This window comes from Calonectris borealis, chromosome 2 (genome assembly GCF_964195595.1).
Source record: "Calonectris borealis chromosome 2, bCalBor7.hap1.2, whole genome shotgun sequence".
Lineage (NCBI taxonomy): Eukaryota > Metazoa > Chordata > Aves > Procellariiformes > Procellariidae > Calonectris > Calonectris borealis.
In genome coordinates this window covers 8,686,045-8,702,110 of record NC_134313.1, presented here as the reverse complement: position 1 = coordinate 8,702,110, position 16,066 = coordinate 8,686,045, and the positions used below count along the sequence as shown (strand labels likewise).

At 38.8% G+C, this 16,066-nt stretch overlaps 1 protein-coding gene across 4 annotated transcripts in view; it reads right to left on the bottom strand.

Annotated features, from left to right (window-relative positions):
- ZFAT (zinc finger and AT-hook domain containing) overlaps positions 1–16,066 on the bottom strand; it is a 97,503-nt gene that overhangs the window by 14,765 nt on the left and 66,672 nt on the right. For 3 of the 4 annotated variants that reach the window (XR_012672245.1, XM_075141124.1, XM_075141125.1), the window contains 4 exons: positions 13,902–14,040; positions 5,149–5,267; positions 3,340–3,466; positions 1,121–1,251 (listed from right to left, as the gene is read on the bottom strand). Coding sequence is in view for 2 of the 4 variants with exons in the window: in XM_075141124.1 (XP_074997225.1) it covers positions 1,121–1,251; positions 3,340–3,466; positions 5,149–5,267; positions 13,902–14,040 (516 nt within the window). In the remaining 2 variants the exon portion in view is untranslated. Of the gene's footprint in view, positions 1–1,120; positions 1,252–3,339; positions 3,467–5,148; positions 5,268–13,901; positions 14,041–14,276; positions 14,384–16,066 lie in introns of those variants that run through there. The other variant, XR_012672246.1, reaches the window with a different exon arrangement.

Genomic DNA, 16,066 nt, shown 5'->3' with positions numbered 1-16,066 from the left:
AGGTTGGTCAAGCAGGACCTGCCTTCCATGAACCCGTGCTGGCTGGGCCTGATCCCCTGGTTGTCCCGGACATGGCTCGTGAGCACCCTCAAAACCAACTGCTCCATGATCTTCCCCGGCACCGAGGTCAGGCTGACCGGTCTGTAGTTCCCCGGATCCTCCCTCCGGCTCTTCTTGTAGATGGGAGTCACATTGGCGAGCCTCCAGTCGTCCGGGACCTCCCCAGTTAACCAGGACTGCTGGTAAATGATGGAGAGCGGCTCGGCAAGCTCCTCCGCCAGCTCCCTCAGTACCCTCGGGTGGATCCCATCCGGCCCCATAGACTTGTGAACGTCCAGGTGGCATAGCAGGTCATGAACTTCATCCTCTTGAATTATGGGGGGTTTATCCTGCTCACCGTCCCTGTCTTCCAGCTCAGGGGGCTGAGTACCCTGAGGATAACCACTCTGATTACTAAAGACTGAGGCAAAGAAGGCGTTGAGTACCTCAGCCTTTTCCTCGTCCTTGGTGGCAACGTTCCCCCCCGCATCCAATAGAGGATGGAGATTCTCCTTGGCTCTCCTTTTGTCATTAACATACTTATAAAAGCATTTTTTGTTGTCTCTCACGACAGTGGCCAGGTTGAGTTCTTTGGGTATGGTCCTACAGCACTACGTTTGCAGAGCACACACAGTTCTGCACAAGCAATGCTCTTTCATGCTCTTCTGTACCGCGATGAATGCTGTGCCAAGGACCTCCTGATTCTTTTAGATGACAATGGAACTAAGTGCCCACACACAATGCAAGTATGTTATTTTAAAAAGCCTGCTAGAAAAAAGCTGTATTTTCACACACACAGGTACACATATATGTGTATTTGTTCACTCATATTTTATATACATGCAAAAATGTATGCATTTTTTATATGTATAAACATATTTATGTATATATGTATAAACATGTATGTTTGTGGGCATATAAACACACATACACACAACACGTAGTAAAAAATGAGTTTAGGAAAAATTCTGTACATGTCTTGCACAGTCATAAAAATCTAGTCCTTGCAAAATAATACTAATTTCACAATAAATATACAAAAATTAAATATAGCTGTTTCAGAGAAGAAAAGATCTCTTACCTGCTTTACCACTGTCACAGTGCCAGGGGCCATGGTAACTACAGAAGCAACTGCAGCGGCATCATGGGTTTCCGAACCCAACTCGATGATTTGCTGCAGGATGTTTACAGCTGTTGGATCAAGTCTTTCACCTTATCAGAAAGACAGTAACCATAAGATCATTATAGTTAAACAGCTCTACGGGTACATGAATCTAAGTGCTACAGGCACTCTTTCCCCGCCTGCCTTAACCCTGACTCACAGCGCTGTTTATAAATTTCAAATAGCTCAATAACATGACACTTTAATAATAGATCCATGGCAGGAAAGTATTCACAAAACAAATTTGCCCGAGGAATACATGAATCAGCAAGTGAAACCACACTGATCATTTTTATGCCTATTTGAAAGAGATCTGAAAGAATACGTTGAATAAACAAACAATAGGTACAACTCAGAGCAGTAACTGTAAATTTGGAAGCTGCAAGACTTTACAAATCCAAATGTGTATTTGCCAGACATTCAGCTTAAAAAGAACCTGAATTCTATACCTATAACTACAACAGCTATTTGGTATATTACAAACCTGTGTTTACCATCTGTCCGGCCATCTGCAATACCCCTCAACCTAAAAGAAGTACTGTTATCACTAATGTGCTGAAGGGAAAAGTTAATTGCTTGAGAGAGCTCATGCTTATCATTTTATAAGCATGGGATCAGAACATGTTTGCCCTTTTTTTTAAAATCCTCTTGATGTGTGTAGCCCTGCCAAAGGAAAGGCAAATTAACAAAAAAAACCCCACACGTAGTTGTTCTCTCACTTCTCCCAAAGTGTGAAAAGGAAAGATCTGGATGATGAAAAACGTTTTTTGTTACGCAGGAATGTGTGGCCCACCATTCCCACACGTCCAGTGTCAGCATGAGAGAGATGTCAGAAAGGGAAAGAAACTGTCAGGGTCATGTTAAAGCTACCTTCTATTTGCTGTAATCACTGTTGGAACTAGAAAAGAGACAGTAAATAGAATAAAGCTCATCTCTTAACCCCAAACCCTTTTAAACTGAGGTTGATACTGTGATGGGGATCTAGGACAGATAATTTCATTTCAAACAGAAAGTAGTTATATTTTGTTATCTATGCAAGAAACAAGCTTATATGAGTACTGAAAAATGTCTGCTTGCTTTAGCTTTTTTTCTGTATAACTGCCTTTAGACAAGATACTACTGGTTTTGGGAACATGCTGGAAATATGCTGGAAGAGTATCTGAAGTTGGGTGCACTAAAAAGCAAATCATTCTACTCTGAAAACTATAGCCTCATGTTTAAAATCAAAACTGTTATGTACAGCATATTCCATGATCACGTTTATTTTAATTTAAATATATAAAAGCTTAAGAAAAGTTCTCAGGAGGTTTTTACTCATTCAGAATTCCCAGTCATTAAAATAAAATAATATACAGAAATTGGCAGTAACGTAATTTAATTGCAACATGCTTGGAAATTCCATTAAAAGTGGGAGTTTTCAAAATGTATCTGTATTATGAACTATAAAGACCACAGTGGTAACCAATTGTAAAATGCTATCTTCTGATAACCAACACATTTATTTATATACACAAAACCAAAACATATGAACACCTACTCTAGTCTCTGATGTTTTAACACTCTTGGAAACCTGGACATTTTTTCTTTTCTTCCAGTTTTTGTTATTTCCCACTTAGGAATCATTATCTAAACCCACTCTTGTTCTTCCTCAATCTGATACAGAATAGCTTGCTTACTTTTGCGTACCATCAGAATTAAGTTTGTTAGTACTGTCTCGGGAACATGGTAAATGAGCTATTCCACTGTGTCACTTCTGCAGTCTGGCTGACTTAAGCAGGGAGAAAAATAATAGCTAGAGAATTGCCATTAGATACACACCATCTACTCTGCCAAGATAGCTGATTTCACAATATATTTAATAATACAGGCAGGAAATTCCACACACCTAATAATAAAGTGCAAAACAGAGCGTGATAAGTATTAATGACTTAAGGATATAGAAATTCATAAAGAATGGTCATTTCTCACTATTTATCCTCAAAGGAAAATATAACCCCCTAGAAGTAAGTTCTGGATGACAAATTTTGTAATTTTTAATAGTCTCACAGGAGACCATATATTGCCCAGTATACTCAAAAGAATTAGATATTTATGAAAAAAGATATATTTTGTGTTCCAACCTAAAAAAGGTAACTCACCATTCTCAGAAGTATATCTAAGGTTCTGTAATGCAGCTACGGCAGCTTGAGTGCCTTGAACATCTTCTCCAGCCTCCGTGATATGGAGATACTGAGTGGATGCTTCTTCAGAAACTTCAGCAGTTAACTTGAAAACAAAACCCAGCCAAGGCATGAATAATCTCACTCTCATTTTAGCAATTCAGATAACAATGAAAGTTCTGAGTTTAAAGGAATGAGTTTTGGACAACAAATATTGTAACAACAGTTATGGAAATACTGGGTGAAACAGAATTCAAGAACAATATTACATGGGAGTCAGGATACCATCCCATAGTCGTCTTCTAGATTCTGCTTCAAAAGTTGTTTTACGCATGCTAAATTATCTTGACTTCATGTTTGTTGCACAGTTATTTTACAACTAACAATAGACTTCTGTTGTATCAGGGTCTAGTAAAGACCTTTTGGGCAAAATCAGTTCATAATGCATGTCTTTGCAGATCTGGTAAAATGCCTCTGAAGTTTGAAAATGGCATTTTGTTTTAGAAAAATTATCCTTTTCATAACTATGTTTTTTCAAGACAAGCTGTCAATATGTATTCCTGCTCTGATAGGACTTTTTTACTTATAGCTGTTTCAGCAGCAGAGACACACTTGCATCCTGGATGTCCTCTTATTTTTTCAGGTTTGGGCATCTTCTGGGCGAGCGTGCAGAGAATCGTTTGTAAAATGCATGTGGATACAAGACTTTGAAGGACTACATTTTAAAATGCTTGCCTGTCTTCTTTGAATAACTGTCCATATAGAACCTTCTCCAATATTTTTCAAGGACTTAACATTCTATCTGTGGATACTCAAAAACTGTTAAACAAGAACTGCAGGATGGCTCTTCCAAATCAGGCATTAGATTTGTAACAGGGGCTAGACTGCCTGAAATTTAGCAGAACAGGTCTTAAACTGTGGAGGTCAGCCAACTGCAGTTGACTTCTGGCTTTTTCCTCTCATTGGACACCAACAATAGCCTACTCAGGCAGTGGAAAAGACTCAGCTTGCCAACTGTAATTTTCTAAATAAAAGTGTCTAGATAGTTCTGTGGTTTTCCCATAGCTTTTGCATCTACAGTCAGCTCTGCTCTATGAGAGTAACAGTTTTCATTTTAAAACAAATAGCTACACATATGACAGCAGAGGAAAGCTTGAAGGGGTAAGCCCTCTCAAAGTAGCTGCCCTACCCCACCCAAACCGAGAAAATTCAGGTTGTTGGTTTGGTTTTTTCTAACCCAGCTTCTTAGGTCTAATGAATTTTTTAATCTTAGTGACACTGTGATTTCCTTTATACTTTGGATTGAAGCTGGAAACACAGACCAAAATGACAGAACGCTTACTCTGTATAATAGCACCATTTTTTTAGCTGATCAATTTACAAATCCAGTTTTCCAGATTCTAACCTTTTCTGGACCAAGACATAAGCTTCCTTCATTAATGCAATATAAGCTTGCAGTTAACACCAGTGAATATTTAGCATATAACAAAACGCAGTGTTTCAATTTCACATTTTCTTGCTAAAACTTTCACCCTTTCTGCTGCAAATAGAGGACTAGAGACCTAAAATGCAGAAATAAGCACTTACAATGTTGTTAATCCTATCAGATATTAAAGCAGTCAAGCTTAACAGTGATAGCAATGTATGCATTCAAAATGGAGATGAGATCACATGACCTCCTGATCTTATATAAAGTCAAGAACACATTTTTGAATACTTCTTATCTTCACTTTTCTCCCTAGAATTTTTTAAAATCTTAGGGCCAAAGCCATGGCAACTTTGCTTTACCTCCCACTTGGTCTCCCCATCATGTTCCACTAGCTTCATCCCATGCTTGTTTTTAAGATGTCTGTTGAACTCCCATTTTGTACCGTACACAAAGCTGCAAACAGGACACTTAATGCCACCTATAAGGAAACACAAATAAATCCTTGAGTTATTTTCATACAAATTCTTTTTCAAGGCATTAAGGACCCATTTAATTTGACCCCATCTCAATGAAGCCACATAACTGTAATTTAAAAAGGTTTCCTTTAGCCATGTGTCCAACATGAAAAAAAGGGGGGAAAAAAAAGTAGTTGAACTCTCACAATGCTTAAAGGGCAATTTTGGATAATGGAAGGAGTCTGGAACGACTCATATACCTGGGAAGGTACAGCAATCCTGCTCCCCTGCCTGCATGCCCCTCTTTGGTGGATGTGAAGTTGCAGGAATACTGTTCCCATCTTTCCCTCCCTCTACACCTTTATCCCTGGGGAATCCCTACCACAGACCAATTAGAGAGAAAGAGCAGGAACAGACAACTATTTGCATTAGTCTCAGATACAGCATCGTTTCCGCAATTAGGTCCACATAAGAAGTATTGGTTTCATCTCTCAAGAGCTAGATGTTAAGGGAGATAGCCAAACTATGACAGAGAGAACATAAATTGCAATGTAAATAATAACTTATCTCACAAGTGAGAACTTGTGCTTGTTTTGCTAACAAAAGCCATTCTAGAAGTGGCATATATACTAGAGAGGGGAAAGATTTTTCAAGGAATGACAACGCACTAAGTTTGACCAACCCCACTCCATTTTTTCCCCTGGCCACAAAAAATACTGCAAACCTAGGGGATGCTTCAGCCTGTGCAGAATCATTCCCCCAGTCACGATTCTGGCTGAAATTCAAGTTTAGCAGCACCAATGAAGACTAGTCATAGTTTCCAAGTGAAATTTTTTTCAAGTCTGAGGGTGTCTATGACTTATGTTCTGCTTTAGGCCCACCAAAACCAAAGCCTAGCACATTTAAAATAATTATGAACTAATGCTTTTGCCCTGTAAACACCCTTTTATTTCAGATCACAGAGTTCCTTAGAAACTAGTTGTAATGCCTACTCCGTTACATATCATTGCAGCTTCAAATGTAAATTGTATGGATAGTCCAAAAATCTACAAGATGGGTCTCTGACAAGCTTCAGTTTTAAATATCAGTTCCCTGTTGTCTTACAAAGCCCTGGTGTGCTGGCCTTCAGGGCACAAGGCAAAACCACACTGCAATGTACTCTTTCAATAAGTGCTGGGATTTTTTTTAAGTGCTTATAAACAACACGGAGTTCTTAATATTTAACATACACAGTGGTGGCATACTTTGATAATTTTTAAAAAGTGTATCTTCTCTAAAACAGCTGCTCTAGTTTTCTCAAGTTTCAAACAAATATTATTAAGTTTTTTGGCACATCATCAAAGCAAACGAGGAAGAGTTAACAGTGTAATGTCATCTTCACCCAACTATCTTTGCTTTTGAGAGTTTCGACTGTTTATGTTAACATACAGAAATGTAAACCTAAGTTTTCTGACTATCTACAAAATTATACATAGCACGAATTTAGCACAATGTTTACTGTCTGAGTATGCAGCATTACAGGTAAAAAACTAAGCATGACGAAATCATAAGTATCAATTTTCTACACTAGATTAAACAGCTTTTACTTCTTTTTCTTATGAAAGTCATTTGGTCAAAAGTCAGATTTCAGTTGCTTGTAATTATGCAAATAAGTAGTTCTCTTTTTCCCCCCCTACTGACTAAAGCAGAACAGAAATAACCTGCATGTGATAAATTGTTGCATTAGGTGACCAGAACTCACTCTAACAAATCTAATGGCTAGGGAAGGGCGCTATGCCACTTTAGGAACTATGCCACCAGATGGCTGTCTCCTCATTACCATGGCAAATGATGCCTCTTGCCCATCATGTTCAAATGCTTCAAATATACTCTCATAAGATGGTTATAAGCCAAGTTCTCATTGCACATAAGTCTTTTATGAATAAGGTGATTAGAAAAAGCATTCAGTTTTACAGTAATGGAAACCTACCATATGGTATTCTACCAGGTAAATAGAAATAAACTTTTTATTTTGATAAAACAACATATAACTACACTCAGTCACCAGGGTCTTTCACTGACACTTATTATCCCTATACAATTTCTTCTTTTGCTCTCAATGTATTTTAAGTCTTCACCATTATAGCAGATGCTCAAAACTCCGTCTCTATACAAAACTGAAATAGTTTCCCTATCAAGGGGCTTAACACTCAACAGTTCACAAAAGCAAAATACCTTTGTTCAGATTAGGACAAAGATATTATCAGTTACAGAGAATGAAATTAAACATTCATTTCACGCCAATCTGTAGTATTAGGAAAAACCTGCTGTCGTGAAAGGGGACACTTTTCCGCATTACTTTGATATTGAAACTATTATAACAATACACCAGATAAATTAAAGCTGTAACTTTTGTCATTATGACTTTAATTAAAGAACAAATAATGGAAGCATAGAATTAAACTGGCAATACAGAACTCCAAGTCAGTGACTTGATATGAAAGCTCAGGGAAATTAATTTCTAGACGATTCTTTAAAGTAATGGGCAACATACAGAGAAAGTCAATGAATTACACACCTTGTCTACTTTCAATACCAAAACTGAGGTTTGCAATAAAATAACGCACACAAGTATTATACGGCTCCACAACTTTTTTCCATCATGGCACTGACATGTGCTCTCCAAACAATTTATTTATTGGCCTAAAATCTCCATAAGGCAACTATTATTTTATGTTAAAAGAAAGCATGTGCTGATAGCGGTATAACAGAACACAGAGGCCACAACTAGATCATCACATATGTACTGCACAAGTTGCTGCACAGACACAAACAGAAAATCCATCTCCCAGAGAGTGCAGAAATACGTAAACAAAACAATGGATGGCAGGGAATATCAGTGAAGAGAAAAGAAACAATTTTGGGAAAAATTTTATGTGACTTTCCCAGCACAAAGCAAATGAAACTAAGAAAGCTATCAAATGAGCAAGCAGGCAGGGTCTCATAAAAAAACTAATGGGTAATGCATATATAATACTCTTGTCCTCTATGCAGAATACATCAAATTCTTACAGAATTTATTTTCCTTTATTTCTTTAAAATACTAAAATAAATGTCAGATCATGGACTTCCATGTAAACAAACAAACAACCCCCCCGCTCCCCCAAAAAAACCCCAAGCATTTATCTGATCCTGGCTGACCCTAATTTCTAATATAAGCCCAGAAATGAAATACTGCTGTCTATCCCTGGCAATGCAGTTCCTCAAATGAGCGTGGTCCCTCTTCTATTCTATGAATCATTCATTTACTTATAAACTCATTCTAGGAATCTTGAGTAGAGTCCAGCAGTCTACACTCGTATAAATATTTCCAATTAAGATTATTTGCAATGTCTGCAATGCAGTCAAAAACCAGTTGAGAGTAGAGAAGAAAAGATAAGCAAGTATGAGGCAATTCACTCTGGGCTCAGTGGGTAACTTGGAACAAGCAGAATACAATATGAACAGATATAGACAGCTTTTATTAGACGTTAATCTTTGTTAGTTTCCCTTCTCACTTTTTTCCCAAATCCTTTCACTTGCTGTTTCTCCCGCCTTTTCCTTTTCATCTATAGCCCTTTAATTTCAAAGGACTTGTTTAATATCAGGTCTGAAGGGTCTTCTTCCCTTGTATGAATACATGAATAATTTTCCAAAATTGCTTTTCAGATCTATGAATACGGTAAATTGAAACTTGATAGAGGCTAGTAAGGCAGCAAGTTGCAACTGCTGGCCCAAGCAGGTCAGAAACACATACCTTGTCATACTGCATAATACATCCACAATGATCTGTTTGCGCTGTGTGACCAGATACAGAAGATCTTCTCATTTCAGAATCAGGAAAATTTTTATTAACTTCAGTAGGACTCATGTTTATCAACTCCAAATGCAAATCCTAATCAACTCAAGTCTCCCACAAGGAACATTTTTTCCCCCCCAGTGAGACACCAAAACATTGAGAAAAACTGACGTTTCTACAGTATGATAAGAAATCTGCAGGTCTCCTGTTTTTATTTTGAGCCCTCGTGTAAGATCCATGTGATGCGTCATAGAGCAGGAAATGGAGCTGGCAAAGAACGTTGCATGTGGGAAAAGGGCACCTAATAACATGGCTTTCTTCACGGCAGAGGCCTGATAAGAGGCACTGACTCTGACTTCTACATGGATTTGAAGCCCCTTTACTGCTCTAAAACTCCACACAGCAGGTGAACACGTGGGAAGCAGGCACAGCACCAGTGGTAGCACAGGAAATATAAATGCTGTATAAGGAAGGGAAGAGAAAGAAGGATGCAAAAGTTTTAATTTTTAGAATCTTTTTGTCCTAGTTTCGGCAGGGATAGGGTTAAATTTCTTCCTAGTGCTGTGTTTTGGATTTAGTATGAGGAGAATGTTGATAACACACTGATGTTTTCAGTTGTTGCTAAGTGCCCTCCTAGTCCAAGGACAGCTCCCGTGCCTACTGACTGAGCTAGGTACACAAGGTGGGAGGGAACATAATCAGGACAGCCAGCCCAGCTGGCCAATGGGGTATTCCATACCATGTGACATCATGCTCAGTATATGAACGCTAGGCGTAATCCAGGAAGTGCCGATCGCTACTTGGTTATCGGTCAGCGCGGGTGGTGAGCAATTGCGTTGTGCATCACTCATTTTGTATATTCTATCATTATTTATTATCATTATTCTCCCTTTTCTGTTCTATTAAACTGTCTTTATCTCAACCCACGAGTTTTTCTCACTCTTACCCTTCCGATTCTCTCCCCGTCCCATTGGGGGGCGGGGGGAGTGAGTGAGCGGCTGCGTGGTATTTGGCTGCCTGCCAGGTTAAACCACGACACTTTAAAAATTATTTCTGTTTTTTGACAAAAAGGAAACAAAGAAATGTCACATAAAAATAACACAGGCTCAAAGTCCTTAACGTGTTATAAATTTCTCCATCATGGTGCAAGTTTAAATGGAGAGTCTCAGACTTTGAGTGCCCTTCTATGTGTCATGATGTTGTGGTTTAACCCCAGCCGGCAACTAATCACCACACAGCCACTCGCTCACTCCCCCCCAGTGGGATGGGGGAGAGAATCGAAAGGGTAAAAGTGAGAAAACTCATGGGTTGAGATAAAGACAGTTTAATAGGTAAAGCAAAAGCCGTGCACGCAAGCAAAGCGAAACAAGGAATTCATTTACTCCTTCCCATCGGTAGGCAGGTGTTCAGCCATCTCCAGGAAAGCAGGGCTCCATCACGTGTAACAGTGACTTGGGAAGACAAACGCCATCACGCCGAACGTCCCCTCCTTCCTTCTTCTTCCCCCAGCTTTACATGCTGAGCATGACGTCAGTTGGGGTCAGCTGTCCCAGCCGTGTCCCCTCCCAACTTCTTGTGCACCCCCAGCCTACTCACTGGTGGGGTGGGGTGAGGAGCAGAAAAGGCCGTGACTGTAAGCCCTGCTCAGCAGGAACAAAAACATCCCTGTGTTATCAACACTGTTTTCAGCACAAATCCAAAACACAGCCCCATACTAGCTACTGTGAAGAAAATGAACTCTACACCAGCCAAAACCAGCACACATAATTTCAGTTTTATTTTAACATGGATTAATGCCTTCAATAGGTAAATGTTCTGCATTAGATGCATCATTTGGAAATACTATTTAGAAATAATGTCATCTTAGAAGAATTATATTTAATTCATTATCTAATACAACAGCATTATTTTGGTCTCTATTCTTCTTCAACAAAACCAGAAAACTTGAAGATCCCGAAAGATATTATAAAAAGGCTGGTAGTTTCTATTAAAAAAATAGATGTCCTGGTTTCAGCTGGGATAGAGTTAAATTTCTTCCTAGTGCTGTGGTTTGGATTTAGTATGAGAAGAATGTTGATAACACACTGATGTTTTCGGTTCTTGCTAAGTACCCTGCTAGTCAAGGACTCTTCAGAGGCTGGGAGGGAGCACAGCTGGGACAGCTGGCCCAGCTGGCCAACGGGGTATTCCATACCATATGACGTCAAGCTCAGTATATAAATAAGAGGTGTGGTCCAGGAAGTAGTGATCGCTATTTGGTTATTAGTCAGCGGGTGGTGAGCAATTGCATTGTGCATCACTCATTTTGTATATTCTATCATTATCATTATTATTAGTATTATTATGATTCCCCTCCCCCGCTCCTTGTCTGTTCTATTAAGCTGTCTTTATCTTAACCCACGAGTTTTTCTCACTCTTACCCTTCCAATTCTCTCCCTGTACCACCAGGGAGGGGGGGAGTGAGTGAGTGGCTGCATGGTGTTTGGCTGTCTGTCAGGTTAAACCACGACAACAGGGAAAACACTTTCTGAAATTATCAGAAACAAAATAAGAAACTCAACTCTACCAAGCATTGAAATATTTTCAACACAATTTAGTATTTAGTTTGGCTTCTCCTCCTCCTCTTCCCCCCACACTAGAACTGAAGGAGCTTTATACCCAAAGAGGAATCTGACTGTGTAGTCAATTGTTTGTTTTGGGTCACTTGCCCAGTGGGCAATAACAAAACTACTTATGGGACTCAGACAACCTGTACACGTCTCCTTTGCTAGCACCCAGACACTGGAAGGAATGAGTTACAATTCGCGATTCCTGTATCAAACAGAAATAAAGCAACTATTGGCACTGACCATGTTTTCAGAAGGTTATAGGACTTCAGCTGGGATGAAATTCATAAACAAAATCAACAATAGCCAGGAACATAACTTTTTTTGCTACTATATAAATGTGGTAAAAATGACTACAATCTGATTTTCCCTTCCCCCTGGCATTCCATTAGCTCTTATACTTAACCTTGAATTTTCAATCCTCCCCAAAATCCTTGTTGCCTTTACTTAGTTTATCTGTGACAGCAATTTCTCTAATTGACCAGGTGTCTATATCTAATTAGTTTTATTTGTCTTTATCTTTGTGTGGTACGACTGTAAGTTTTACACAGACAGCAGTAACAAGCAGCTGTTCTAGGCAGAATGAGGTATTTAGGACTCTAACACAGAAATGTGATGTAGAGAAGTGCAGGCCTGGTACGACAGCCTTGAGAAGTAGAGATCCAGGATGCAGCACAGAGGAGGGCAGGCATGGAGCGATAAGAAGTGAGGCACAAGCTTGGCACTGAAGAACCCACAGCTATAAACAACTCAGAAATGATCAGTTAAAAATACGCAAATCCAGAGCTGGATAAAACTGGTTTTAGGGACAACAAAAATAGTATTTAACATACCATAAACAGTACATTTGGATTTAATCTGCTACTACAGAGCAATGAAAAAGAAAAGCATAAATGTGTGTAAGCAAACATGTCAACAATGGCCCCAGCTGGAAGGGGAGAAGATCATAGAATCATAGAATCATTTAGGTTGGAAAAGACCCTTAAGGTCATCAAGTCCAAACATTAACCTAACACTGCCAAGTCCACCACTAAACCATGTCCTTAAGCACCACAACTACACGTCTTTTAAATACCTCCAGGGGTGGTGACTCAACCACTTCCCTGGGCAGCCTGTTCCAGTGCTTGACAACCCTTTCGGTGAAGAAATTTTTCCTAATACCCAATCTAAACCTCCCCTGATGCAACTTGAGGCCGTTTCCTCTTGTCCTATCACTTGTTACTTGGGAAAAAAGACCGACACCCACCTCACTATGACCTTCTTTCAGGTAGTTGCAGAGAGCGATAAGGTCTCCCCTCAGCCTCCATTCCTCCAGGCTAAACAGCCCCAGTTCCCTCAGCCGCTTCTCATAAGACTTGTGCTCCAGACCCTTCACCAGCTTCATTGCCCTTCTTTGGCCATCAAGATGAAGATCATATTCCCATCCCAAAGCCAACCCCAGAGGGAAACCACCCATCTTAGGACTCAGACAAACACTGGAAGCATGACCATAACAACAGGAAAAGGAGTAGAAACTAAGAAGTGTGCGTGTTACCATTTTAACTGTAGTAATAATACTATTGAGACGACTTCTGTATATAAGTACTCTAACTACATTGTATAATTTTTTAAAAATAATAATTAGATCTAGACTAATGGTGATTCTTGAACTAGACTGTTAAGATTTCCATTATACTTAGAATAAATTCTTGGCTTTACTTACATAGATAAGATGTGCTTCCTTTGCCCATAAACAAGATTCTGAGCATAAGAATTTGTAACCTGTTTTACCTGTACTCTCTTTTTCCCCCCATTTTTCTAGTGGGGGAATAATTTTCTGCCATTTACTCTTCAGTCTCTTTCCCTACATTTGCTCAACCTTACCTGTCGTTCAACCTTGAAAAATTGTCACAGAAATATATCAGTAGAATGATAGATATTTATCATTCATTTCAACACATAGTGACACTTTACTTACAGAAGGACACAAACAAGTGAAAACAGTAAATGTATGCAACAATGAATAGCACAGGCAAGGTAAATCAAAACTTTGGTTCATCTACCCTTAGAAACCAAGAACAAAGGACTCTGAATGAAGGATAAAAGGTGGCCATTTCAGAATTACTAAAAAATACTAATGATTTATCACGTAACACCCAATAAACTGAGGAACACATATCGCACAGAAGTTTACCTTTACACCAAGTTTGCTTCAGCAAAAAAAAAAAAACAAGTCTTATATGGTGGAGATGTACCTTGTTGGATAAGGGCTTCTGCTGCAGGCTCCCCAGAACCTACATTTACATACTCTTCATTAGGATGCTTTCTGTTGTAATGCCTCTTCAAGGAACCAGATATGTTGCAGGAGTAGTGGCAATGTGCGCAACGGAAAGGCTAGGGGCAAAAAGGAAAATGTTAGAACATATTTCCTGATCTCTTCAGGATACAGGTTTAAGCTGCAATGTTTTGATCCCAAGAAACCATGTTCATTTCTGGTTTAGGCATCTTCCAAGGAGACCTTCCAAAACTCAGTATAAATGGAAGTTGTAACTAAATGTTACCTAAAATTTGGTACTTTTTATTATGTGCAAGACACCAAGTATTCTCAACATTATAAGATTATTACCTACTTTTCGTAATTCAGTAAACTCTGTGTTTTCATAATTGATGATCACAGGTCTGACCACGTGGAGACTTTCTACTACAAGGAAATGACTCAGCTGCCGTGAGCTTTGGTCTGAAAAGGGGGAGTAAGAGAGCTAAAATAACTGAAGGTACAATATGATTGTACAGCCAACCTAATTTAACAGATAACCGTACCTGACAGGGTTGGTCTCTTCCCTTTCCTTTCCTTTTCTCTCCAACATGCTCCCAACTGCTTCCCTTTCACTGGCACTTGCATTCATCTAACCATTTGGTGAGCTAAGTTTTGGGAACTAAATTAATTAGTTTTTAATAACATATGTCTCCCTTCAACTGACAGGGAGAAACATTTCCAAAGAAAAAAGTTTAGGAAAACAAGCATTTGTGCTTAAAGTTAGCCTTTGAGAATAACCTTCTGACTGAGATATGTCACAGTTACAGGAAGCTTGACACAACCATTAGGGTCCTGGAAAAGAATGCAGACATTGACCAAAGTCCTTGGGGAAAAGTCAAGTACCTCAGAATGGGATGCAAAATGTTTCATGCACAGCAACCAGGCCCACCTAAAGCTAGTCAGCAGAAAATGGTTGGTACAGAAATGTTTATTAAGAAGCTGAATTTAAAGCAGGGAAATGTCTGCAGTCAGAGTCTATTGACCAGAACAGTCCCCTAAGCTTGTTGCTCATGACCTTCCTTCAGGCTCCAAACGGCAAAAATAAGAAAGAAAAGTGGTGTTCAGATTCCCTTAACTTTACAATTTAGAGGGTACCGTAACATTCAGCTATTCAATTTTTCAGAGAGGGGTACTCTCCTTTTCTATTGCTGAAACTGTCTTTTTTTCAAGAAAATAATCCAGACAGACTGCTGTGTTCTTGTACCACTCTCTACATACCTGCATGTCCTGTATGTTATCTACTGTCAGATAGCAGGACTGCAAATTCATGGAGCTTGGAAATATGATTTTTTAAATTATCGTTAGGTCGCATAACCACTGACATTCCTCAGTTTTATAAGCATGCAAACAATTCCCAGAAAGAGGCAACGCATTACTAATAGACACTTTTTGAACGCCTGATTGACCTATTTCAGTGTTTTGCAGTTCTCCTGATAACGCATTGAATAGCCGCACTTATATAAAGGCTGACAAAGAACTGAAAAGAGGTGCTGAGTCAACAGTTCTAAAGCTGATCCTGAGGTCAGAACCAGCTTTATTTCAAGAACTGCATTATGAGTACATTCATCCTGTTAGCCATTAAAAAAGGAAAATGATATATTTTCATTTACAAAAAATCCTTTTAAAAAGATAAGTCCAGAGCAAAACTACATACTTAAGAAAGAAAAATTATTTGTTCAAAATGTATCATCTCTTCAGATGACTTGCTTCATTTTCTTATATGTCTTGTCTTCCAAAATTTAAACCATGAATCAAAAGACTGTCTTCCTTTCTGCTTTATGGAGGTACGTTGCATTGATACTTATTAAGAATGGCTGAAGTGTACTCTTTACAGAAGCAAAATGATTTGTTAGATAATGAAATATGTTGCATATGAAAATAGCATGAAGTTTTCAATAAGAAATATGCTCGTTGCCAAGACAAAGTGTTACATTAAAATGAACATTTTCATACATATAAAAGACTGGATTTTTCTGGAAAACTAGTATCATTTCTATTTCCTGAATATAACATTTCACAATTCATTATATCAAGACCTATCATGCTGAGAACCAATGTGAAATTTAGGAATAAAACCATACTACAGTTTATTAAAATAAACCG